General features: G+C 52.1%; 2 protein-coding genes across 6 annotated transcripts; one reads left to right on the top strand and one right to left on the bottom strand.

The window, feature by feature from the left end:
* The first annotated feature begins 1,271 nt into the window (after window positions 1–1,271).
* Window positions 1,272–7,516, top strand: LOC120866903 (cytochrome b-245 chaperone 1). Of its 2 annotated transcripts, none has more exons than XM_040244908.1 (7): window positions 1,272–1,518; window positions 2,510–2,635; window positions 3,429–3,470; window positions 4,294–4,367; window positions 4,935–5,031; window positions 5,582–5,726; window positions 6,115–7,516. In XM_040244908.1, the coding sequence occupies exons 2-7, from the start codon at window positions 2,551–2,553 to the stop codon at window positions 6,233–6,235; spliced, it is 564 nt and encodes a 187-aa protein (XP_040100842.1). In that variant the 5' UTR covers window positions 1,272–1,518; window positions 2,510–2,550; the 3' UTR covers window positions 6,236–7,516. The 2 variants fall into 2 exon arrangements, with proteins under 2 accessions (XP_040100842.1, XP_040100841.1); XM_040244907.1 differs by having other exon boundaries at window positions 1,409–1,505.
* On the bottom strand, window positions 7,021–23,360 carry HEXD (hexosaminidase D). 4 transcript variants are annotated; one of them, XM_040244902.1, is made up of 14 exons: window positions 23,265–23,360; window positions 22,917–22,966; window positions 21,750–21,888; window positions 18,496–18,605; window positions 15,523–15,610; window positions 14,141–14,305; window positions 12,806–12,989; window positions 11,869–11,940; window positions 11,543–11,738; window positions 10,713–10,795; window positions 9,921–9,999; window positions 9,744–9,845; window positions 9,452–9,541; window positions 7,021–7,650 (listed from the first exon to the last, which is right to left on the bottom strand). In XM_040244902.1, the coding sequence occupies exons 3-14, from the start codon at window positions 21,852–21,854 to the stop codon at window positions 7,644–7,646; spliced, it is 1,281 nt and encodes a 426-aa protein (XP_040100836.1). In that variant the 5' UTR covers window positions 21,855–21,888; window positions 22,917–22,966; window positions 23,265–23,360; the 3' UTR covers window positions 7,021–7,643. The 4 variants fall into 4 exon arrangements, with proteins under 4 accessions (XP_040100836.1, XP_040100834.1, XP_040100835.1 ...); XM_040244900.1 differs by lacking the exon at window positions 7,021–7,650 and adding an exon at window positions 8,444–8,856; XM_040244901.1 differs by lacking the exons at window positions 7,021–7,650; window positions 9,744–9,845 and adding an exon at window positions 8,444–8,856.
* Window positions 23,361–23,606: the final 246 nt, after the last annotated feature.

The following is a 23,606-nucleotide window of genomic DNA, read 5'->3' as shown; positions in this document are numbered from 1 at the left end:
CTCCCTAAATTCTAAGGAATTAAGATCACAAGCAGAGAGGACTTAAAGGAGGTGCTAAGCAATTCAAATAGACCTTCAAGATGGCGTGTATCTTACCACAGAAGGCATTTCAAGGAAATAGAATGTGGGCTGAGGCATCAGGTCAGGGAACCTGCCACATTCTGGCAGAACCTACTTTTGTTACAGCTCTGAGCTTAAGTTCTCTGGGTGTGGTTCTCAGAGCAGCGGGCAACAGCATGAGTACATTTCAAGCCCCATCCATTGCTGGAACATGTCCAGTGGTCTGTGTTTCAATAGCCCCAACCAGGTGATTCTGAACCACAGGCAGAGAGTACATATAGACTGGTGAAATAGAAAAGTCATCCCCCAATTTTTGACATCGTGTCTATATTGGTAAAACATCTAGGGTTATGCATACCCATGTGTGTATATTTCTTTATACACTGTGTATAAGTCTTATGTAAATTATAGGACCCATGAGAATAGACATAAAAAGATAAAATAAGTAGGAATACAAGCTCTGGTATGTTCTTCCAGCACTCTATAGATCATCTTGGCCGTCCCAGTTTGGAGGCCACTGATGCAGGCAGTGGCTGTGCGGTAGAGGCTCTCCTGTTTCAGGTAATCCTTCTCTAGTGGGAAATAGGCAAATCAGGGTCCTACTTGGGGCCTCATCTGGGGGCCCTGGCGGTACATTATGAGTGTTTTGCTGGAGAGTGGAGCAGGGAGGCCACCTAAGCGGCCATTTCAAAGTATTCCTGGAGAATATGATCTCTTACTACAGTCCTCCTCCCCCTACAATGGGGCAAGTTTAGGAGGAGCAGAAAAACTGCCCTCACGAAAATGTGAATTTCCCAGCTACACTGAGTTTTTTTTGGGGGGGTCAAGGATCTCTAGTTCTCTCCTACCCTCCTCCAGTGCCTTGCAGCGCTGTGCAGAGTTTTCAACCTGTTGATACTAGGTTCGCAATTCAATCTGCAGAGCAAGTTGGGAGAATTCACATTTTTACAATAATTTTCCAAACCACGAACAACTATTTTAGTTCTATTTTAATGCTTCCCATTAAAGTTTTTACAGAATCTACCATAATGTTTGTATGTATCTGTTGTGAGCTTAAATATATACTTCACGTTTCCTTACCATCTTAAATGGCTGTCCCGTGCTTACAACTTCACCTGCCTCTGCTGATCTTCTAAAGACTGCAACCCCAGGCGCTCTGTGCTGAGCGCCGGGGTGCGCAAAACCCGCGGCAGCCTCCGCAATCTCTACTGATTGGTAGCCAACCTCATTCTAGAGGTCCGCCAGTCCTCTTCTCTCAGGGCTGAATGGAGGCCCCGGAAGTCAGGACCCGCGCGCCTCGCCCCGCCCCCGAGTCTGGAAGTCTACTGTCCCATCCGCCCCCGCGGGTCCGGAAGTCAGCTGGTCCCGCCCCCAGCTCCGGAAGTTGGAGGCCGGCGCGTTTTGAAGTCCTGCCGGTCCCGCCCGTCCCGCCTCCGCGGCTGCAGGTTTGTGTCTGCGGTGAGCGCCGGGGCTGCGCCACGGTTGCGGGTTGGGGGGCACGGGGTGTGCTGAGGGGCGGCTCCCGCAGCCGAGGTCCTTCCGGGAGCGCGGTCTTGGGTCGATGCCTCGGGGGCCTGGTAGCGCTCGAGGCTAGAAGAGTGTACAGTGTGGCCGCGAGGGTCAGTGGAGAGTGTCCTAAGTGGCTCGTGCAGGTGACAGGCGTGATCTCGCCCCGCGGGCGGCCGAGTCGCGTGTGGAGACAGGCGAAGCGTGTCAAAGGGAGGGAGCCGGGGATATCGCAGGATCTTGGCTTCGTTTGTGTGAACTGAATCCACTCTTTGTTGTCAGAAATTTGACTTGACTTTACAGAGAATACCTGAAAAGCTACCCAAAACGCGGCCCCTGGAGCCAGCATTTTGAACGTATTTCAGGGCAGAATTCTCCACGTGTGGAAGATCAGTCCCCTTTGCTGACTAGTTCATTAAGCTGGTGCTCCTGGCGGTCCAAACCCTCCGCTGGGTGCGGACTGTTGTCTCCGCAGCTGCAGGAGCTGACTTTTCGATCAGTGCCTCTCATCAAACCATGATGAGACTTTCAGTTCTCTTTTTCATAGGCCTGTACAGGGAAATGAGGGTGTTCTGGTACGTTCTGATAGGGTGCCAGAGGTTTGGAGGCGGCTGGGGGCTAACGGTTTCCAAGAGACTGAGGTTTCCAGGTAGGAAGTGGACAGGTGATCATCAAGTGTTGAAGCTTTGTGAGCCAGAGCAGGGGACATAGCCCCACTGCAACCATTATATCTGCGCAGAGAACCTTTCTTACAGAGGACATGGGTCCCTAGGGGATTGACTTGCCTGACCACAGGACTGCAGTCAGCACAGGCTGAGTGGTTTCTGAACCTGTGTGGACGTTGTTAGTGGGCAGCTGGGCATCCTGTCCTGGAGAGGAGCTGGGTTCTTGTCTGTTAGCAGTAGCCCGAGGGCTCCAGCTGTCTCTCTGTGTCCTTCCCTAGGCGCCCTGGTCTCTTGAAGGTGGTGGCAGCAAGTTCCAGGGATGTATATGCAGGTGGAGACACGCACCAGCTCCCGCCTCCATCTGAAGAGGGCGCCAGGCATCAGATCCTGGTCCCTGCTGGTTGGTAAGGATGTTCATATTTCTCAAGTTAAAAATCCAACTTTAAAAAAGGATGAAGATTAAACTAAAATTTTCCTTGGTTCTACTACCCCAGGAAATAGCAACTATTATGTCTTTCCGGCTTTTATCCTTTTCGAGTGCTTTTACAGATGGTCAGTCTTGTGTTTTTTCACCATTTAACATCCTTTGGTTAATAGTCTCCATGCTCCTATGAGGTCCCTGTATTTCCTTTTTTGCTTGCTTTCATAAAGTCAGGGCCTGTGTGATGGAGACAGTAAGGAGTAAGGGTGGGGAGGCCCCTGGTCCTCTACCCTGTCCATCGCCATTGCCCTGCGCTCCCTGGGCAGCTGCACATGTCAGTTGGAACTGAGGTGTGAGGGGAGGTGCCGCTGCACCTTCAGCAGCCTGGCTCTGGGCCTTCTTTCCTGGGACTCCTGTTTCGTCTCGTGCGGGGTCGTGATTCTTCACCTGCAGTCTTGTCTTCATTCCACACAATGTGCTGTCAGTGGATGAAACCCACATCAGGTTCCTCTTTCTGGTTCCCCTGTCAGCTCTGGAACCTCAACATAGACATGTGACCAGTGAATACTGTGACTGATGTAGAACATTCTTGTAAACAGACGTCCTGGTTGTTTCCACAATTTCTGAGCCTGGTGGTTTTCTTGCCCCCTGCTCCCTGCTCTTAGCCATCCCTGGCAACAGGAAGGGGCTGCTTACCTGGGTCTGTGGGTCCTGGGAGGAGGTGGTCTCTGGGCTAGTGGTGGCCCAATGGGAAGGTACTGGTTTTCTCCCCGCAGGAATCTTGTCGATTGGCCTGGCTGCTGCCTACTACAGTGGAGGTGAGGAACGTCATCTGCCCTGCCTCGCTCCACCCCTAGGAGCTTCCTTAGCTGATTGGAAAATAGAGAAAAAAAGGAAACCCTGTCATCTGTAATCTGACAGGCATGATTTTGAGGATTGCCCCTGCCTCTAAATGGGGCTTCCCTGGTTGCTCAGATGGTAAAGAATCTGCCTGCAGTGTGGGAGACCTGGTTTCTATCCCTGGGTTGGGAATAGCCCCTGGAGAAAGGAATGGCTACCCACTTTTGCCTGGGAAATCCCATGGACAGAGGAGCCTGGCAGGTTACAGTCCATGGGGTCATAAGGAGTTGGCCATAACTGAGCAACTAACACTTTCACTTTCTGCCTCTAAATGGTTTGCAGGCATGGTCTCACCTTCATGCGCTGGTGTGTCCCCCACAGCTTGCATTCATTTACATCAGCATTTTCATGTCATAAAATATTCAGAAAGGCACTCTCATGTCTGCCTCAGGTCTTGTGGCAGGAATAGTCTATGCTTTCAGCAGCTCCCTGGAAGTAGTCCCCCATCTCTGCTCTCACACACGGTGCCATGATTGTAATCTCGAGGAGTCGCCCAGGTGGAGAGCTGAGGGCAGAGCTGGTGGACCACATCCTGTCCTGTGTGACAGGGCCCACAGTGCTAGGTGGCCTTGGCAGGGGTGGGGTTTCCTTGGAGGCATGGGCAGTCAGCTGGGCCCTCAGGGGCCACTCCTGCCCAGAGTCTGGGAAGCAGCTGTTCTGGGAGGAGGCACCCCCTGCAGGCATGTTGACTTTTGCCCCCCTGCTACCTGCCCATGGCTGTCTCCTGTGTTTGCTCCCCAGATAGTCTGGGCTGGAAGCTCTTCTACGTCACAGGCTGTCTGTTTGTGGCCGTGCAGAACCTGGAGGACTGGGAGGTGAGGCTGATGTAGGAAGGGTGCCCAGGCTTTGGGGCTCCTGGGTTCCCCTGCAGGGCTCATCAAAGGAAGAAAGACTCCAGGGGCCTAATGCCCTCCACCCCGATCCTGAAATGTGAGCCCGGTGGTTTCTGGCCAGCTTGACTTGGCCCCTGGAGATTGCCTATTTGTGACCATTTGTGGGCCACAGAATCTTCTGAAGCTGCTCTCCTAGAAGTTCTCCTAGAAGGGCGAGGCCACTTCCCTTGCCTCCCTTTTGTCCTTCCTCATGTGTCCTTTGGGTTGCCTGGCCCCAGTATTGTTCTCTGCCCTGTTCCCTCATTTGATGACCTTATCCTCAGTGCTCACCTCTCTCAACTGTGGAGAGAAGTACCTGCTTCTTTTCACACCCGAGATCCTGGAGGGGTCTGGCTGCAGAGGTCTGGGGTTCTGACTGGGATGGGAAGGAAGAGGGCTGCCTCCTTGTGTCTGCTCTGGGGAGGGTGGGGACACAGTTGGCGAGTTAGCGTGTATTGGACTGGACCACAGGCCAGCAGCCAGGTGACCGCCTTGTGGCTGGCATTCTAGGAAGCCGTCTTCAACAAGAGCACCGGGAAGGTAGTGCTGAAGACGTTCAGCTTGTATAGAAAGCTGCTGACTCTCTGCAGAGCAGGCCATGACCAAGGTAAGGCGTGGGGCGTGAACAGGACATGGGTTACTCTGGGGTGGACGGAAGGCAGTGAGCGTCTGCCTGACCTGGAAAGGGGAAGCTGGCTGCTCGGTGACCCGAGTTGTGTCCTGCCTCATGGATGCTTTGTGTCCTCAGATGTGCCTTGGCCCAAAGAAAATTGCCTGGCAACCCCCAGCTCAGTGACTGGCCACTAGAGACCAGCAAGGCATTTTCCAGCAGTTGAGGAAAATGAAGCAGAAAGCTGGGCAGTACCATGCTTAGCCAGCCCCTGACGTGTTAGACAGGTGGGCTTTTCAAGGCAATAGGCCTGCCAGATGTTCCCTCTCATTCAGACTGGGTGTTAACCGGCAGTCACACGACCCTGTGCTGTGGTCACTTCCTATGACATCTAAGGCTGGGTCCCGGCATCCTCTGGGCCTCCGACCTGGAGTGACACGCATTCCTTCATGACAAGCAGGCTCTGATCCTCTGCACTGTGCCAGTATCCAGGCGAGAGGGGCAGGGTGGGCGGGGGACATGGCCGCTGACCTGGCCCCACCCACAGTGGTGGTCCTGCTCAGTGACATCCGGGACGTGAATGTGGAGGAGGAGAAGGTCCGGTACTTCGGGAAGGGCTATGTGGTGGTGCTTCGGTTTGCCACAGGCTTCTCCCACCCCCTCACCCAGAGTGCTGTCATGGGCCACCGCAGGTAAGCTGAGGATGGGAGATGGGCCAGGGCTGCCCACTATGCCCTTGCCCCCAGGCGAGTGGGCCTCATAAGGGACTGTGGCAGGGCAGAGAGGCTTCAGGAACATGGAGGAGGTGGGGCTTTGGGGGACAGGCATGGTACCACCTGCTAGGCGGTATCAGGGGTCCCTGGAGGGACAGAGGGGAAGGGCACATCAGGGGTCCCCAGTGGCAGAGAGGCCTGGGCTAAGGTCAGGTGAGGGTGGGGACCAGGTAAGGTGTGGGGTCCTGGCGGGAACCCTGCAGGGCGATGCCTGTGAGGAGGCTGGCATGGTCTTCTGGCTCCTGCTGGGAGGCCAGGATCTTTGCCACGGTGACCCGTCCTCCCTCCTGGTGCCGGCCTGGACCAGCGATGTGGAAGCCGTTGCCAAGCTTATCACTACTTTCCTGGAGCTGCATCGCCTGGAGAGTCCTGTGGAGCTGTCTCAGAGCAGCGACAGTGAGGCCGATGGCCCCGGAGACCAGAGCTGACCTCCATGGCACCCCTCAGCAGGGTTCTGATGGGGCCCCAGCAGGACTGATGGGCCGCCTGGGAGTCTTCCTTCTCGGCTCTTGCCTGTGTCCCCGGCAGCCCCAGGGCAGGACCCTCAGCCATTCCTGCTGCTTGCTTCTGTCCTCCAAGCAAAACCACAGTGGGACCTTCTCTGTGGGCTGATCTGCCTCTTCCTGGAATCAGCCCGCTGGGGCAGTAGCCTGGTGTGGACAGGCCAGACCTGATAGCCATGTGGAGCTCAAGGCCTCTGAAATGGGAAGCACACCTGGGGTCCCAGGGCACGAAGCATAGGACTGAGCTCTCTGGGTCAGGGTCTTTGCCAGGACTCAGTCCTGCAGGTTGCAACAAGGTTTTGGCAGGCAGGTGTGGGGCCTGGCTGGGTCAGCCTCTGAGGATGCTGTCTCCGCCTGTTCCTATGGATCCCAGCTCTTTTCCTGCTCCCCATGTTCATCCCTTCCACTAGCCAGATGTCCTCAGTGGTCAGAAGTGAGCTGCTCACCTGTGAGCTCCTGGTGCTCAGGGTGGATGCCAAGGGGCCCATTTGATTGGTGTGCTGTTGCCATAGTGAGGCCTCTAGAACCCCAGATGGCTCATCTTGAGTCCAGCTGAGGCAGGAGACAGATGCTGGGCTCCAGGTAGACATTCACAACTGGCCTCCTGTTGCCTTTCGTGGGGCAGGAAGAAGTGGGCTTCAGGATGTATGCCTACAACTAGCCGCCTGTTTGTGCTCCCAAATGGAAGTAACAACAGAAACAGCGTAAACAGCCAGTGTTTGTCTCCTTTAAACACCTTAAGGTAATAGTCATGCAAGGACAAAGGGGCAAAACCCTGTTTTGAGTAAAGGATTAAGGGATGTCCACTCCTCCTTTTGGGACAAGGGAGACACTGCACATATGCAGAAAGGTTCCTTGGGGGTCAAAAGTCAGGGGATAATGCGAGGCCATAATGAGTCTTGCTCCTCCCAAAAGCCTTCAGTTGGAGATCCATCTTGGCTGAGAGGTGCATGCACACCCAAGGGAGCATCTCAGGGTAGGTCAGGTGTGGAAAACAGATAACTGGCTGAAGGTAAAGACTTGGAAGAATTGACCTATATAAATGACTTAACCACCTCTTTCCAGCGCTCCTCACTAAGAGGGACGCCCACACCCTTTCTCTCTGGGTGTACGTCTCTGCCTTGCTTCCCTCTTAACAAACCAGTTCTCGGTGCGCTGTTCCACTTGTTGTGCTAAGTCTCAATAAACTTTGTACCTGCATTAACAGTTTTTGCCTCCTTGATAAATGCATTTTTCGTCAGGGGCAAAGATCCACAGAAAACCAACTTCTAGCCTTCTAGCCCTTGCCGGTCTGATGGCCAGGATTGCTGGTTCTCATCCAGGATATCCAGGTTCAGTTCCTGGGCAGGGAATTAAGATCTCACTTCATACCACCGCTCACTGCTGCCTCGCCCAGATCACAGTCAGGATTGCAGCTGGGCTCTTACAGGGAGGATAACCTCCTGCCCCTGCTCCCAGTGTAGGCAGAGGTTTTCTCTTCTAGCAGCATTTAAAAACTTGCACTCATCCCTTGGAACCCATATTCCCAGCTTCTCTCAAACCCTGGCGGTTGGGCCTGTTTGTATGTGGCCAGAATGGGCCAGGCTTATGACTGCCCCTTAGCAGGGCCTGGGCAGCTGGCTGCAGCCACCCCCATGGAATCTGGGTGCCACACTGACCCTCACCTGCACTGTTTTCTTCTGCTTTCTCTGAACCCAGGTCCCTCCAAGGTACAGCACGTGCCAAGAGCATCTCTGGGGAAACCCATAAGGCTTCCACACTGGGAATGGCCTGGTAGACCCATGGACCCAGGGTTCTGAGGCTGCCTGGGTGAGAGCAACTTCAGGGGACTCCAAAGTAATGGCTGCCAACCAGACCTATGGGGATACAGTCATTTAAACATGCCAAAGTTAGGTTTCCAAATGGTTAAATCTGGAGTGCTTTTCTCTTAAAAGGTGTGACATACTGTACACTGGTTTCTGGTGTGTTCGTCCCAGGGCTGGAGGAGGCTCCAGGACCAGAGGGAGAGTGTTTGGCTGACTCTGCTCCCTAGGAGCTGGGTTGGGCGAGAAGGGTCTCCGGAGAATTGTGAGGGCCTCACTGTAAGCAGCCCGGGCCAGGGTAGTAATGAAGCCTTTCAAATTTCTAGTAGCATGATTTCTGCATTCCACTCTCCTTTTTATTTCAAAAGAAAGTTCTAATGCTGATCACTGCATAGGCCCAGAAGGCCTTTTCCTTCCATATTTACTCAGTGCTGCCTGCTGGCACGGCTGTCCAGGACTCAGGAGCGGCGCGTGGGGCTGGGTGCAGCTAGACAAGGGTGCAGGGCTGCTGAAGGCCTGCGCTTGGCCTCCCCGCTCAGGGGTCCTGGCCTCCCTGCTCAGGGGTCCTGGCCTGAGTCCTGCCTGGGGCAGGCCGCCTCACCCAGGTCCTGCAGCAGAGCCTGTAGCCGCCGCAGGCTAGGGTGCACGTTCTCCTCCAGCCACTCCTCCACCGTGTCCGGGTAGAAGACGTGCTGCAGGGCAGCCTCCAGCTCCCCTGCGAGGGCGCTCCACCTGGCCAGGAGACTGAGGACCAGTGGGACAGTTAGCCTGCCCAGTGAGGGCCCTGGGGCCTAGCTCATAGCCTCCAGAAACCCACAGGTCAGGACATCCTGGGCTTCAGTTTACTCATCTGTGGAACTGGGCCCTTCGTACCAGCCTCATAAGGTTGTTGGGAATCAATGAGTGACTGTCAGTTTGACCTCTGAAACTAGCAGGCACTTCACAACCGGCTGGCAGGGTTTTTCTTCGTGCATGAACCTGCCGTGACAGTTGAAGGCATCTTATACTCAGTGGGGACAGTCTGTGTTGGCCTCTGCTCACAGAGCTGGGGGGAGGGCCAGCTGGGACCCTGTCCCCTTGGTGACACGTGTGGCCACCGCCCTAGGCAGTCTGGTCCTACCAGGAGCCCTAGACCCGGCTCAGGGCGTCTGGTGACCCTCAACCCTCTCAGGCAGGAATGTCCAAGCTTCTCTTAACACCTAAGGGCACAGCTGATTTAGTCGGGTCACCCAGGGGTCTGTGGCTGTGATACCTAGTCGGCTCGTCCAGAAGGCTACCAGTGCACAGTGGAGGGTGGGCAGTGCCGGGGATGGACACAGCGGGGCGGGCCGTGGGCTACCTGAGTGCCTGGGGCTGGATGTGCTCGATCATGACGGGGTGGATGAGCTTCCTCCTGCGATGGTAGGGGCTGAACCAGCCAGTCACATACCTGCAGTGGGGTGGAGGCAGATCCACACACACGGGTGGGTGCACTGGGGCTCATAAGGCAGCCTGGGTGGTTGTAAAATAAGACCTTTGAAAATCTGGTAGAGATTTTTAAAAGTTGTTTTCCACCTAGGAAGCTTCCTTGCAGTATTAGCTGGCCCTTGCCCTGCCGGGAGGTGGTGGGGGTCGCTCCTCTGCCTGCTCACCTGTCCCTCTCCAGCAGCGCGTCCACGGAGCTGCAGAGGTGGAGGCTGACTTGTGTGACGAGGGCCAGGATGTTGCTGCCAGGGAAGGAGCCGGCGCCCTCACTGCACAGGGAGCCGCCGTGCTGAGGAAGGGCCCAAATGTGAGGGGAGAGGCAGGGCAGGGGGTGAGGGTGTTACCTCCTAAAACTCATTTCCTCTAGGCTTGAAATCCCAAGAAAGTTCTCCACTCTTGCTTTGACATTTTCAGCAAAGTCTCCTGAAACCAACCATAGACAGAGGTCAGAGAGGCCTCTGCAGGAGGTGGCCTGGACCCTGTGCTGGCTGGACCTCCCGACCTTTGGGCATGGGTGGTGGGCAAAACCATCGAGAAGGACCGCTGGCCAGGTCCAGCCGCACACATGCTGACCTCAGGGATGGATGAGCCCAAGGCCACAGCAGCCTGGTGGGAAGGTTAGCAAAGGGTAGAGTCCCAGTAACTGTCCTTCCACATCCCTGTGGCTCAGCACAATCCTAAACGTGTTCATTATTCAGTCCTCACTTTCCTCAACCACCTTGACATCTTTCTGCTCCACCACCACATGTATCATCAATTAAATTCCCACCTGGTCTCAAATGGGAGTTTACCTAACCTGCAGGTTTCATCCATCTCTAAGCATCTCTGCCTGCACCTGGCTGCTCCCACGAGAACCAGAAGTGAGGGAGCTGCCCTCGCTTGGGGCCACACCTACTGGCACTGGGCATTCAGGATATTTACCCAGTGAAGACGGGCCCTTTCCTGCACCCTATCCATGATGAGCTTTCTGGTGGGTTCACTCTGCCTGAGGGGCCTGTCCCCCTGCCTTCCTGGCCTCTCTCTGTCTTGGGTTTAGGCTTGAGACCCAGGCTGTAAGACCACAGTCCAGCCAGGTGGAGGTGGCAGCAGTTAGGGGCCCTGGCACTTGGCTTCCTGGGAGGAGCAGGGGGCCATACCGTGCAGCAGCACCTGCAGGCAGACGGCCAGGGACGGGATTCCCACGGGCAGCAGCTCACACAGCACAGAGAAGTGGTCGTACCTAAGTCCGCGGGAGAGGGACTCAGCGGATGCTCGGGCACGAGCCACCGTGAGACAGGACAGGGATCGAGAAGCTTCTGCTGCTTCCAGAAGCTTCCTTGGTTTTGTGGGTATGTAGCTGGCAGTCATACTCAGATCCTACCCAGAGGGACCTGCCTGGGCTTACTGCTCTGCAGTTGCCACCTTGAAATTCTTGGCAGATCATCTTTGACTTAGCTCTATAAGTGAGGGCTGAGGGTCAGCCATCAGCCCCGCCTCCAGTTGCCTCCCGTGGGGTCAGGGCCTCCTGCCCTTGGTGTTGGGGCCACCTGGCCTCCCCCTCAGGATCGGACCTGAGGCCAGGACTTGCCTGGGACCAGGCATTAACTTGTAACTCTACTTTTCAGATGGTGTGAAATTCTGAATGAGCTGAGGTCTGTCTTCACGCTTCTCCCAAGTGGCTGGGGTGGTGTGAACATGCAGAGACACGCCTGGTGCAGATAGAGTGCGCACCAGGAGGGCCAGTGCCCCGGGGTGCTGACACCCTGAGCCTCATCCCCTCAGCAGTGTGCTGTGAGGGGCTTGACCCCAAGTGGCTTGTTTCGTGCGGCTGGTCCTCCCACCCCCTCCTCAGAGTGCTGGCTGCTTCCCCTTGACAGAAAGCAAGAACTGAGGCCCAGACTGGATGGGCTGGGGAGGGCCATGTGTCCTGAGTGACAGGAGCCGCTCAACCCTCCCGAGGGCATCCCCGGGCCCCAAGTGGCCTCACCTCTGCCAGCCAGTCAGGATGATGCCCCGCAGCGTGTCCGCTGGCACACTGCCTGCCACCTGCAGCCACTGCAGGTGGTTTCTGAGGTGGTGCTCGATAGGGGTCAGGCTCTGGTTCACTCCTGTGGCCCCCTTGAAGGCGCTGGCAGCCCAGAGCCAGGAGAAGCCACTCTTCCGGTACTTCTCCACAAGGAGCGCTGGGTGAGCAAGTAAGAGGTGTGAGTGGCAGGCCCTGACAAGATGTAGCTGTGAAGCCCGAAACACACGTTTGTCTGGGGGGAAAACCAAGAGGAGCCCACGACCGCCGGGCTCCGTTCTGGTACTGACCTTTCCCGTGGAGGTCCAGGTCGGCCCCATAGTCCCAAAGCACAGGCTCCACCAGCTGCGGCACCCTCGACCCTGGGAGTGGAGAGAGGCCATGAGGGCGGGTCCCTTCAGCCCTCCTTTCTTGCATTAAAATGGATTTAAGTACAGACTCAGTACTGCACTAAGCGTTTGCTTATAAACGCTGCAGCCGCCAGGCCAGTCGGCTCTGGAAGTGACTGGACGCCGCTGGAGCTGCTAGGGCCGTGCCCCAGGCCAGCGGCCCCGGTGCTCCCTCAAGGGAGGGAGTGGCACCGTGTCTGCATGCGGGCAGGCCCAGGAGCAGCAGGAATGCACTGCTAAGCGGACTTATTTATAATGAATTAAAACCTAAGTGGCCACACGTGGTAATGGCTGCAGCCAGGATACCTGGACCTTGCAGAAGCATGTGTGGCAATCTCCCCGTCTCACCCCAAAGCCTCAAGGTAGGCCTTGCTGGGCTTGGGCTGGGGGGGGCCTCTGCTTCCCTCAACCAGCCAGCGTGAACCTCAGTGGAGCCCCCTACAGGGCTGGCAATGCAGGCATGTGAGGCCAAGGGCCCTAGAAGCGCTGGGCGCTCTCATGGTCTGCTGGGGGCCCCTGCTCCGCAACCCACCCCCTGCTCCCTGGTCGGAGCCCCACACCCGGGGCCTCATGCTACCCTCCAGGTCAGGTCTCTCACAACCACACTCCTGCAAGACCTTTTAGGGAAATGGCTCTGTCATATGAGAACACAGGAAAGTGGCCCTAATAACGGGATGGTCTGGAACTAGAAGCTTCAGTGCAGCTCTACGGAGCACTTGGCTTCCACCCCTCGTGGCACCAGGAAGCCCCACTGCTGAGCGTGACCTGCACCACCACCACTACCCACCCCCACCCCACCCCCCCCAGCAACCGCCCGCCAGGGCCGTGCCCCGCCGACCTGAGAGCTGGTCCTCGGGGATGTCCCGCAGCATGTCATCCCACATCAGGGGCGTTGTGGTGGGGTACCGGGCCCGCACGTGGCTGGCCACCGCCTCCATGTGGGACAGACACAGCTCTGCTTTGCTGTTGGGCTCCTGCTGCAACCACTGTCTTGAGGTCTCACCCTCTCCAAGGTAGTAGACCTAGGAGACACGGGTGGGTTGGCCTCGGGACCACTCAGCCTCACCCATGGGTTCATGCTGTGGCCTGGGAGAAATCTCGGGGAAGCTGCCCATAGGGAGGGGGCAGTGAAGGGCGCCCCTGCCTTCTGCACCAACACCCAAACGCAGCTCAAAGACTCCCTTGAGCCTGGGCACAGGAGCACCACAGGAGCCAGAAGGTAAAAATGACCAGACGTCCAGCAACACAAGATGGATAAACAGAGCGTGGCCTGTCCAACATGCTGGAATATCACTCAGCTGCCATGTAGATGAATGAAGCTGGAAAAGGTGCCCAGGGAGAGAAGCCCACGGATGGAGGAGCATTTCATTTATGGGGTGCTGGGGCAGGGGAATAATGCAGAGATGGAAAGGAGATATGGATGCAGGGGTAGAGGGCGGGGGGGGGGGCCGGGGCGGGGGGGGAGATGAGAGGCCCTGCCCTAGGCAGGGATGAGGGCTGCATGACACTGAGAATGACTAAAAAGTTACTGGATTGTTCACTTTCAATTGCTTTCAGTTGTAAATTCTATATTACGTGTATTTTTTTTAAAAAAAAGGTTTTTTTGAAGAAGAGGATCAAACTCTGGAATAAAATGTCCACAAACCATTGTCCTTGCTCAGATGCCTGAGCTCAGACAAGCAGAGGTCTTTGGGTCACTGCTTGGTGGCTCATAATCTTCCTAAGATCCTGTGTTTCTTGAGGACAAGGCGGGGCACCCCTGGGAACCGCCTTTCCAGCCAGTGCGCCATGACCCTAAAGTGGTGTTTCCCTTCTCCCACTGTCTGAAACTGTGCTGCTTCAGATGGAGAAGAGTAACCAGCTCAATCTCATGGCCACCTTGACCCCAAGGACATGAACGTGCACTAACTAGGGGCTGCTCTGCTGTCCCGTGGGTGCCTCCACCCCACTGCACCCTGCTTGGCTCAGCAGGTTTGCCCACGGGAGATCACTTGTCAGCTGGGACCATGGTCCTCACTGGGGCACATCTCCTCAGACAGCCTTTCTTTATTCCTGGAGCTACTTTTCTATTTAAGAGAAGACCCCACAAGGTGGGAGCAGATGACCTTGAGGTGAAGAGAAGGGGCTGCTGCAGACTTAGGGGAGTCGCCTGCTGGCAAGGGGAGGCACCCACCTCATCACAGCCGATGTGGAGCCACCGGGCGCCCGGGTGCAGCTCCATCACCTGGTCGATCATGGCTCTGACCAGTGCCAGGGACTCCTCTTTGTGGGGGTTCAGGGTGTTGGGGAAACGTGCCACTTCCCGGAGGTGAGCGAGAGCCTCGTGCTTCAGCACAAACTGCAGGGAGACAACAGGAAAGCTGGCGACCCTGGGGAGAAGCCTGTGCCCTAGCTCCCTGCAGTTGGGCTCCTGCCCCTGCACCCTGCCAGCCTCATGTCTATTAGAGTTCCCAGGGGGGCCAGTGGGGCTGCCCTGGGCACGGGAGCCAGGGCTCTGAGCAACCTGGCTGCTTCGTCAACAGCCCTTCTCCCTTCCACCTCTAACTAGGCTGAGTGAGAAAGTGGACAAGACAGTCCCCCTTCACAGCAGAATTACATGTAGGTGGACTCTGTGCTCAAGTGAAGAGGCTGGCAAACTACCCACTCCCCACTGTCCTGCCCAACACACACACAAAGCAAGTACAAAGTGGAACCATTTGTCAAACACAATTTCAGGCCTCCAGAAACCAACCAAAGGTGAACAACAAACTGGGAAATGTTTGTTCATGAAAAACTGCCACAACTTTAGGTAAAAACAGAGATTCTGCAGCTTCTGCCCAGGGCCCCACCCCCTGTGCCCACCAGCGGCTGGATGTGGGTAAACCCAGCCCTTGGAGACCTGTCAGTAAGAGTGGCAAACTGTTCTGAATTCTGCAGTCCTCACAGGACCACAGAGGTGACACACGTTCTCCTTCACACCAGCTGGCTGGGGCCGCACACACACGCAGGGGCCTGAGAGGGCTGGGTGGAAAGCAGAAGCCACGCCAGGCTGAGCGCTGGATGAGCTCTTAGGTGTGGCACCCCAGCCCCTGGGGCACCACGTGGAGCCTTACGGGCTTGGGCACAACTAGTGCCCACACTGCGTGGAATCACCAGCTTTCAAGACAGAAGAGTGACCCCCTAAGAACAAAAAATAAAAACAAGAACAAAAACCCAACAGAGGCATTTGTGGCCACACACATCTGGGGAGACAGATTAAATCCAGGCAATTTACAACTACCCACGGGGGAATTAGTCAGATTTGCTATAACATATGATCTGAAATGTCCAGTCGTCAACCCAAAATTGAGGCATGCAAATAACTGGAAAGTGGGATGGACACTCAAAGGAAAAACAAGTCTGTGGAAACTGATGTTGAGAGGGCCTAAATGTTAGATTTATCAGACAACAGCTCCTCAGCTGTTCACAGAGCCTCTCTGTGCAGCACTGAGCTGTTCCCTGCAGGTCGCTAGCCCTGCCCGTGCACCCCTGAACCCCACACCTGGGTACGAGGTAACTTCCCTTCCTCCCACTTACCTCCATGTGCCCAAATGTCTGCACCAAGGGAACGACCTCCAGCTCATTCAGTGTGGCCAGGTGCAGGATCTCTTTGATTTCCGAAGGGCTAGAGAGACAACGAGAAGGCAATGGCAACCCACTCCAGTACTCTTGCCTGGAAAATCCCATGGACGGAGGAGGCTGGTAGGCCTGCAGTCCACGGGGTCACAAAGAGTCGGGCACAACTGAGCGACTTCACTTTCATGCATTGGAGAAGGAAATGGCAACCCACTCCAGTGTTCTTGCCTGGAGAATCCCAGGGACAGAGGAGCCTAGTGGGCTGCCATCTATGGGGTTGCACAGAATCGGACACGACTGAAGTGACTTAGCAGCAGCAGTAGCAGCAGAGAGAAAAAGACCACCCTAAGAGGTGCAGGCTGGCTTCCATTTAGGCTCCCAATCCCCGCTTATCAGGTTCCTAGGGGATTCTACTGAGGAAGCTAATAGGGTCACTAACTCTGAAAAGCCCAACAGGTATAAGTTTTCAGAGAAGACTTCCACACTACAGTTCAGGAAAACGATGCTCTGTTATGTCATCAAGTAAGAGTTTACTTCTTACCAGCTATTCTGACCCAAACTCTACACGAAGCTAAAGTCATTTTACCAGAAACTGGGCCACACAAGGAATCACAGTCTAGAACGACGGTGTGAAGACAGGGCCTGAGGGTAAATTCACTGCTTGTTTCTATACAGCCCATGACCTAAGAATGGTTTCAACGTTTAAAAATTGTTGAGAACAATCAAGAGAAGAATAACATTTTGTGACCTGTAAAAACTGTATGGGAGGGCTTCCCTGATGGTTTAGCGGTAAAGAATCCACCTGCCAGTGCAGGAGACATGGGTTTGATCCCTGGGTTGGGAAGATCTCCTGGAAATGGCAACCCACTCCAGTATTCTTGCCTGGGAAACCCCGTGGGCTGGAGAGCCTGGCGGGCTACAGTCCATAGGTGGCAAAGAGTCGGACACAACTGAGTGACAAAAGAAAAACAATTGTATGGAATTCATCCTTCAGTGTCCACAGATAGGGTTTTATTGGGTCGTAGCCATGCCCACTCATTATTATCACCTGTGGCTGCTTTTGCCCCACAAATAGTTGTAACAGAGATGAGGGCCGCACAGACTGAAATATCTTCTGTCTGGCCCTTTACAGAAAAGGCTGGTGACCCCTTTAATAGAGTACCAAGACTAGGCGGAGTGACTCATCTGAGGGGGTTAGTAATCCCATCTACTGGGGCTTTCCAGGTAGCTCAGTGGTAAAGAATCTGCCTACCAACGCAAGAGATGCAAGAGACATGGGTTCAGTCCCCAGGTTGGGAAGAGCCCCTGGAGTAGGAAATTGCAACCCACTCCAGTATTCTTGCCTTGGAAAACCTCCATGGACAGAGGAGCCTAGCAGATTATAGTCCATGGGATTGCAAGGAGTCAGACATGACTGAGTACGCATGCATTTGTTTATCCATCTACAAATGGATAAAAACCTTGGGAGGAAGTCACTGTCAGCACCCCTGAGTATTCGTCCAGGTCAACATCCTGCCACTGAGATTACTGAGGATGCCATCCTGGAAGGGCCCCCGACCACTCTACTCTGAAGTGTCATTTATGAATTCATCTCAATTTCTGTGTTTGAATCATCTCTAAAGTTAATCAGTTTTATAAAGGAACTGATTATATAAGGTTCTATCTTTAAATATACCTTTTTCAAGCTTCACTGGAACCCTGGTACCTTTTTCACTTATAAAAACAAAGGATCAGAAAACGTTCGTTGTACGAAGAAACACGAATACCTCTGCCATCACACCACATTAATGCTCTCAATCACGCCTTTCCTGTTTCCCACTCACAGGCACGTGTTGGGAGTTCTGTCACACGGAGCCAAGCCACCCTCCAGAATGGTTAGGCTGCTCTACAGCCCACCAGCAGGAGGCTAGTTTTTGTTCACCCTCGTGGACACAGAGCACTATCATTTTGTTTTAAAAGCTTCTCCAATTTGGTAGCCAAAATGGCATTTCATTGTTTTATTATTATCATATACTTCTTTCTTTTGGGGGGATCAAAATGTTCTTTGTCCAATTTTCTTTCGTGCTATTTGTTATTGGTTTACACGGATACCCATAATTTTAAAGCCAAATGGGGTACGTCCATGACCAAGCTATCTGACTTTCCTGATTCTGATCCTTTCCCCTTTAATCCTCACTTTTCTGGTGAAGATCCCACTTGGGGCCTTAAAGACCCTCCCTCCTCCTCCTACCTGGACACCTGTCAAAGTGTCCTCCATGCATTTCATATCCACAGACAAGGCTGAAACATATCACAGCGCTTCCTCCTGGGGGATCATTTGTGGCTGTTAAGTCATGTCTGATTCTTTGCAACCCCATGGACTGCAGCACGCTAGGCTTCCCTGACCATCACTATCTCCTAGAGCTTGCTCAAACTCTTGTCCATTGAGTCAGTGATGTCTTCCAACCACCTCATCCTCTGTTGCCCACTTCTCCTCCTGTCCTCAATCTTTCCCAGCATTAGGGCCTTTTCCAATGTATCAGCTCTTCACATCAGGTGGCAAAAGTATTGGAGCTTCAGCTTCAGTCCTTCCAATGAATATTCAGAGTTGATTTCCTTTACGATTGACTGGTTTGATCTCTTTGCAGTCCAAGGGACTCTCAAGAGTCTTCCCCAACACCACAGTTCAAAAGCATCAATTCTTTGGCACGCAGCCTTCCTCATGGTCCAACTCTCACATCTATACATGACTACTGAAACATCCATAGCTTTGAATATATGGATGCTTCCTTTCTTTTAAATGTTTCCAAATTCTCTTCAGTGAACGTGCTTTGTTTTTACGATTAAAAACATGCATTTAACAATTCTTACCTCCCCTCCTCTCCCCACCAGGTTGCTGCCCTGCACATCCCATTTTCTCTACAGAGGCATCGCCCTGCTTGGCAGCTCAGGTACCTGTACGCATGCTTGGCCCTCAGCAGCCTCAGGTGGCCCTCGTAGGGAAACATGTCTTCATACTCAATGAGGACGCCATTTGCACCCAGGGCACGGAACAGGGGGAAAATCTGGGGAGGAGACAGAAACGTCATGAAAAAATGACTATTTGAATGGAAAACGACACACATGCAGATCACAGACTCATTCTTTCAGCTGATGGACATGGATTACAGCTGATCTTTGGACTGATAATTCTCCTGGAAACTTTCCACCTAAAATGTGTTCTCTGTTATGGCTACTAAACACAAACGTAGTGACGTGTTCACTTGACACAAGGGGCAGGGTTTCTGCTTGCTACAGAATAGCAGCTGCCTGGTTGCTTAGCTGGGGAGGGAGGGCTGGGCAAGCAGGGTCACATGGCACCTCATCTGGATTAGACTTGTAGCATGGGGGCCTCCTAGAACACAGGGAAGGGGCAGGCTGGGGCGATGGGAGCCTACAGGGCTCTGGAGGGTTAGTGGTGAGCGCCTGGAAGAAGCCTAGAGGAGGGAGATGGAGGAGGAAAGAGGTTGTCCCTCTGTGCTTACGGGGTCCCTGCCCTGGTTCTCTCCCACTTCTTTTTCCACCTTTATTTCAAGAACATGGACTCCTATCCTCCAGGACTTTTAGGGCTGTATCTACTGTACACAGCCCTGAGATTTTCTTCTAGCCTGGTATCACAGGCCGGGGGGGTGGGGGGGTGGGGGGCTCCTGTACGTATTTAGAATATAAACCCACTTCCAGACAAGGGCCACTACAGGTTTTATACAATCTGTAGCACTCTCGCTGATGTTGCTGTCAAAGTTTTCTTTCCCCAGGAATATGGGAACATTCTTAAGCATGCTGGATAGAAGAAGGAAATCAGCTTCGGACCAGGAATTAGCTAGGATCATTTATAAAGTGGGTCATTGACAATTGACTGCAAATTATAAGAGGAGGCTGATTGTGGAAAGGAGTCAAACTAACCCAGGCCAGTCACTTGCACAAATGAAACATAATGGTTATAGCATTTCCATATTTTCCATAGTGTTTTTGCTCCTGGTTTCCCTTGCAGCCTTTAGCCATCTGACCACTGGGTGGCCTCTTTGGCATTTCTATTGGGGCTGGTAGGGATCCTCAGTACTCTGGCTGGCTGACAGGCTGCTAAGCTCAGCCCGAGGGAGCCACCCAGCAAATCCTCGGAAACAGGAGGAATAAGAAATTGTTGTCTGAACCTGACTCTGTCCATTAGCAGCAGCAGGGGGCTCCAGCTACACATAAACTGGGTCTTCTTTGCCTGTCTTTCACACCTATCCATTTGTCACCGTGCTTTTATCTCTTCACGTTTGACTTTTCTTTTCTGCCGTTGCTTTCTCAATACTGGTTCCCATGGTGTCTATTCACTTTTGTCCTTTTTCTAGTTTAGTCTCTATTCCTGTTTTTTTTCCTTATAATTCATTCCTGAGTCTGGAGGCAATCTTTTCACAATCTACTTTTGTCTGGCTGTCGCTTTCTGTGCTTTTTAAAATATTTATTTGGCTACCATGGGTTCTAAGAGCAGTATGGGGGATCTTCGATGCTCACTGCAGCACGCGGGGTCATTAGTTGCAGCATGTGGGCCTGGACGTTTCTATTTCTAACTCATGCTGTTCTTCCATAGCTTCTATCACTTTCTTAGTATCTCTGATCTTGTTTTGAAATATTACAGAACTGTGTCATCTGCTTTGTGGTCACATGGTGCTGGTGTGCCTATACTGTTACTCAGATCATCGTCCTCTATTTTCTGGCAATGTTTCTCTATGGCACAACCACACTCCTTTCCTATTGCTCATTTTCCAATGAGATGTATTTTCTTGTATTTTGGAGAGCAGGTTCTTATGTTTGGGATGGAGCTGGGCCAGCCCCGGGCTCCCTCTGCAGCTGTTACATAAAGGATTAGCAGTTATGGACTTTGTGCAGCTACTTCCATAGCACTCAGTCTTCACTCCCTCTGGATCCTGTTCCTCCAGTATTTGAAACTTCTCTCTTCTTTACCTCAATGTTACTCCCCAGTTCCAGATGGAGTCTTTTCCCAGCACTGCCTTCTGAGTGTGGGGTTCTGTCCTTCTGGAAGAAGTTTCTGGAAAGTATTTTGGAATGCCTTGAGGTCTTGAGCACTCATCCTCAATCTGGAGCCAGTGACATCTCATCCAGTTTCTGACTTACCTTTATTTGTGGCGCTATTTTGTAGGTTCCCTGGTCTTGAAGTCATCTGAATTCTTTTTTATTTTTATTCATCTGGCTGCACTAGGTCTTCGTTGCAGCACGTGGGATCTTTGATCTCCATTGTGGCATGCAGACTCTTATTTGTATTATGTGGGATCTAGTTTCCTGACTGGGGATTGCACTCGGGCCCCCCGTACTGGGGGCTTGGAGTCTTAGCCACTGAACCACCAGGGAAGATCCTAAATTCTTTTTTATCTTTCCTCTACCGTCCCCTGCCCAGCTGCTAACCCCACAGGGGTGTTGAGCTGTCTGTCCGTGGTTTGGCCCCCACCCCTTGCATTCTGGCATTCACAGGGAAACCCTGATAATTTACATTTGTTTTAGAGTACATGCTTTTCCTGTGGCTGCCATAACAAGTCATCACAAACCGTGGGGCTTGAAATAGTAAGAATGTATTCTCTCACAGCTTGGGAGGATGAAGCCCAAAATCTAGGTGTCAGCAGGGCCGTGCTCCCTCCCAGGCTGTAAGGGGCAGCCTCCCTGTCTCTTCCGGATTTCTGGCCTCCTTAACCCTCTTGGGCACACAGGTGCATTGATTCTACTCTCTGCCTCTGTCCTCGTGTCATCTTCCCTCTGTGTCTATTGTCCCCTCTCCTTATGCAAACACCACTTATTGGATTAGAGCTCACCCTGTTCCCACATGACCTCATCTAATGTCAGAGACATCTGCAAAGACCCTATCTTTAAATCACAGGTTACATTAATAGGTCTGCTGGATTAGGATTTAAATATATCTTTTTTAGGAGACAAGATTTGGTTCACAACAGAGGTTGTGGGGTTTTGTCTTTTCTGTTTTTCTTTTTGCTATCCTGGTTGCTATCTGCTTTGTGACGGGATATGGGGGAAATTCAAGATCTATGCTGCTGCCACCACGCCTCAACTCAGAACCCATGGCTGTGTTCCAAGAATGTGTCTACAGAACACTGTTCACAACTTCATAACCAAACCCAAGGCAAAGGGATTCTCTAAAGAAGAAAGGGAGCTCTTACCTCTGAGAGGTAGCAGACCTTTGGCGGGGCTCCTTTCAGATCCAGATGAACTAGTCGCATCTTAAATGGTGAGGAACCTGACATCTCACTATTTTTTGAGGTCATATAACTAAAAAATCTCTTTTCTGGGCACTTCTTCCTAGTGAAGAAATTAATGGTTATGTCCTTCCAATGTCTGTTTCAATTCTGATATGAACTAGGAGGAAACTCATTTCATCAACATGAAATGTATCAAGGACCCTTGTCATACAGCACTGGTTTCCTTATAAGATGGCTATAATCTACAATAATACAAATGACTGCAAAATAATTTCCTGTTTTAAAGACTATCTTATCCTATATATACTATGCCAGTGAAAATAGGCAAATATCTCTTAAACATTTTTCAGGCCCCACAATATGATGCTTCTGTAGAAAACTGATCTTCAATTTTATTCTACTTTAAACAGTATTAAAAATAATTTGCATTTTTAGAGTTTGAGTCAGCTTGGTTGCAGGGAGGGAGAAACTGTAAAAATTTATCCTAGGTCAGAGAAAACTGTCTAGGATTTAAAATAGGCCATTGATAATTTAAAAACAAGTAAGTCACAAGTTTATCAGTGCTGACTAGTTTATGTTAAACTAGAGGAGGTATCTGGATGAAGCATAAAACACATAGAATTAGACAGGAAAAGGAAAGAAAATCTCTGTATATTGGTCATATATTCAGCTCCACAATTCAAACTACTCATTCTGTGCAAGGATTCTTAAATCCCTGACCTTAGGGACTTTATAATATAGCAGAGAAAATAACATAATGCACATAGAAATCAATTAGTTTGATTGAAAAAAATAAATTATATTCAAAACAATCTCAATGACAAAGTTCTTAAGGCAATTACCTAAATTGCTATCTGAGAAGCGGATGAGTTAAAACAAAGCATTTTGAAAAACTGAAATGTTTCAAAGCTGAGTTGCTTTACATTTTGAAAAAATAAATAATAAAAAAGAAAACTCTAACAACACCCTCCCCCACTATAACCCAAATGTTATTTTCCAGAAAATAGAGTTAAAAGAAAAATTTTTGAGCTGAGAAGTCTGTATTAGTCCTGGGTGTGCTTCCTTGTGTTTAGAGACAAATCTTACTTTTCTATAGCCCTACAGCAGGAATGAACACCGACATCTTACCTGATTCAGACACATTCAGAGTTGTTTACCAAAGTAAGTTGCTGCAAAATCTAAATGGAAAGGAGACAGAGAAGTCAGGATTCCCTCTTGCAAGTGTGTAGTTCTTTGATTCCCTCCTGCACGAGGTCTCTATATATATATGATTATTTCAGACTTGGGCCAATTGTCACTATTGTTATCAGACAACCTGGTAGGTAGATGTGCAATTGTCCCAGTCTCTTGGGCTTCTAGGTAAGTTGCCAGGCGATGGCATCTGATTTCCCCAGTTTGGGGATTGTTGGGCAGATCTCTTTTCTTATTCAATGAGTCCAGACTTTTTTCCCCCCTCTGTATCAATAAATTACTCACCTTCATCAGACTTAATCCTTATGAATGAATCTCACTGCTAATTCCACTCATTCAGAATCTTAGGTATCTTGACAGGACTGGTTAAGATCTTACTTCTTTTCTTGCCCACTGGACGGGAAATTGAATGTTGTAAACTAAACAGCAGGCCTCACAGATACAAAGCACCAACAGGACCCAGTGCCCTCAGGTGTGGCATGGGCCCAGGGAGAGGAGCGTTGGAAATCCCACAGGAGAGGGTGCGGAGACCCTGGGAGGAGGGCTTGGACACCGCGGGGAGAAGGCTTCGAGACTCTAGGAGGAGTTGGAGACCCCGGTAGAGCACGCACGGCGGGGCAAGGACAC

Source organism: Oryx dammah, unplaced genomic scaffold, assembly GCF_014754425.2.
Source record: "Oryx dammah isolate SB20612 unplaced genomic scaffold, SCBI_Odam_1.1 HiC_scaffold_8, whole genome shotgun sequence".
Classification (NCBI taxonomy): Eukaryota; Metazoa; Chordata; class Mammalia; order Artiodactyla; family Bovidae; genus Oryx; species Oryx dammah.
The sequence above is the reverse complement of the archived record's forward strand: the minus strand, read 5'-3'. Positions and strand labels throughout refer to the sequence as shown.

Coding starts and splice junctions, on each gene's coding strand:
- LOC120866903 (XM_040244908.1), top strand. CDS start 2,551: ATGTATATGCAGGTGGAGACACGCACCAGCTCCCGCCTCCATCTGAAG. Junction 2,636..3,428: donor ATCCTGGTCCCTGCTGGTTG/GTAAGGATGTTC, acceptor TTCTCCCCGCAG/GAATCTTGTCGATTGGCCTG. Junction 5,032..5,581: donor CAGAGCAGGCCATGACCAAG/GTAAGGCGTGGG, acceptor CCCCACCCACAG/TGGTGGTCCTGCTCAGTGAC.
- HEXD (XM_040244900.1), bottom strand. CDS start 21,854: ATGACCTCAAAAAATAGTGAGATGTCAGGTTCCTCACCATTTAAGATG. Junction 10,796..11,542: donor ATCCTGACTGGCTGGCAGAG/GTGAGGCCACTT, acceptor CCGCGGACTTAG/GTACGACCACTTCTCTGTGC. Junction 9,542..9,743: donor GCGCTGCTGGAGAGGGACAG/GTGAGCAGGCAG, acceptor ACCCCACTGCAG/GTATGTGACTGGCTGGTTCA.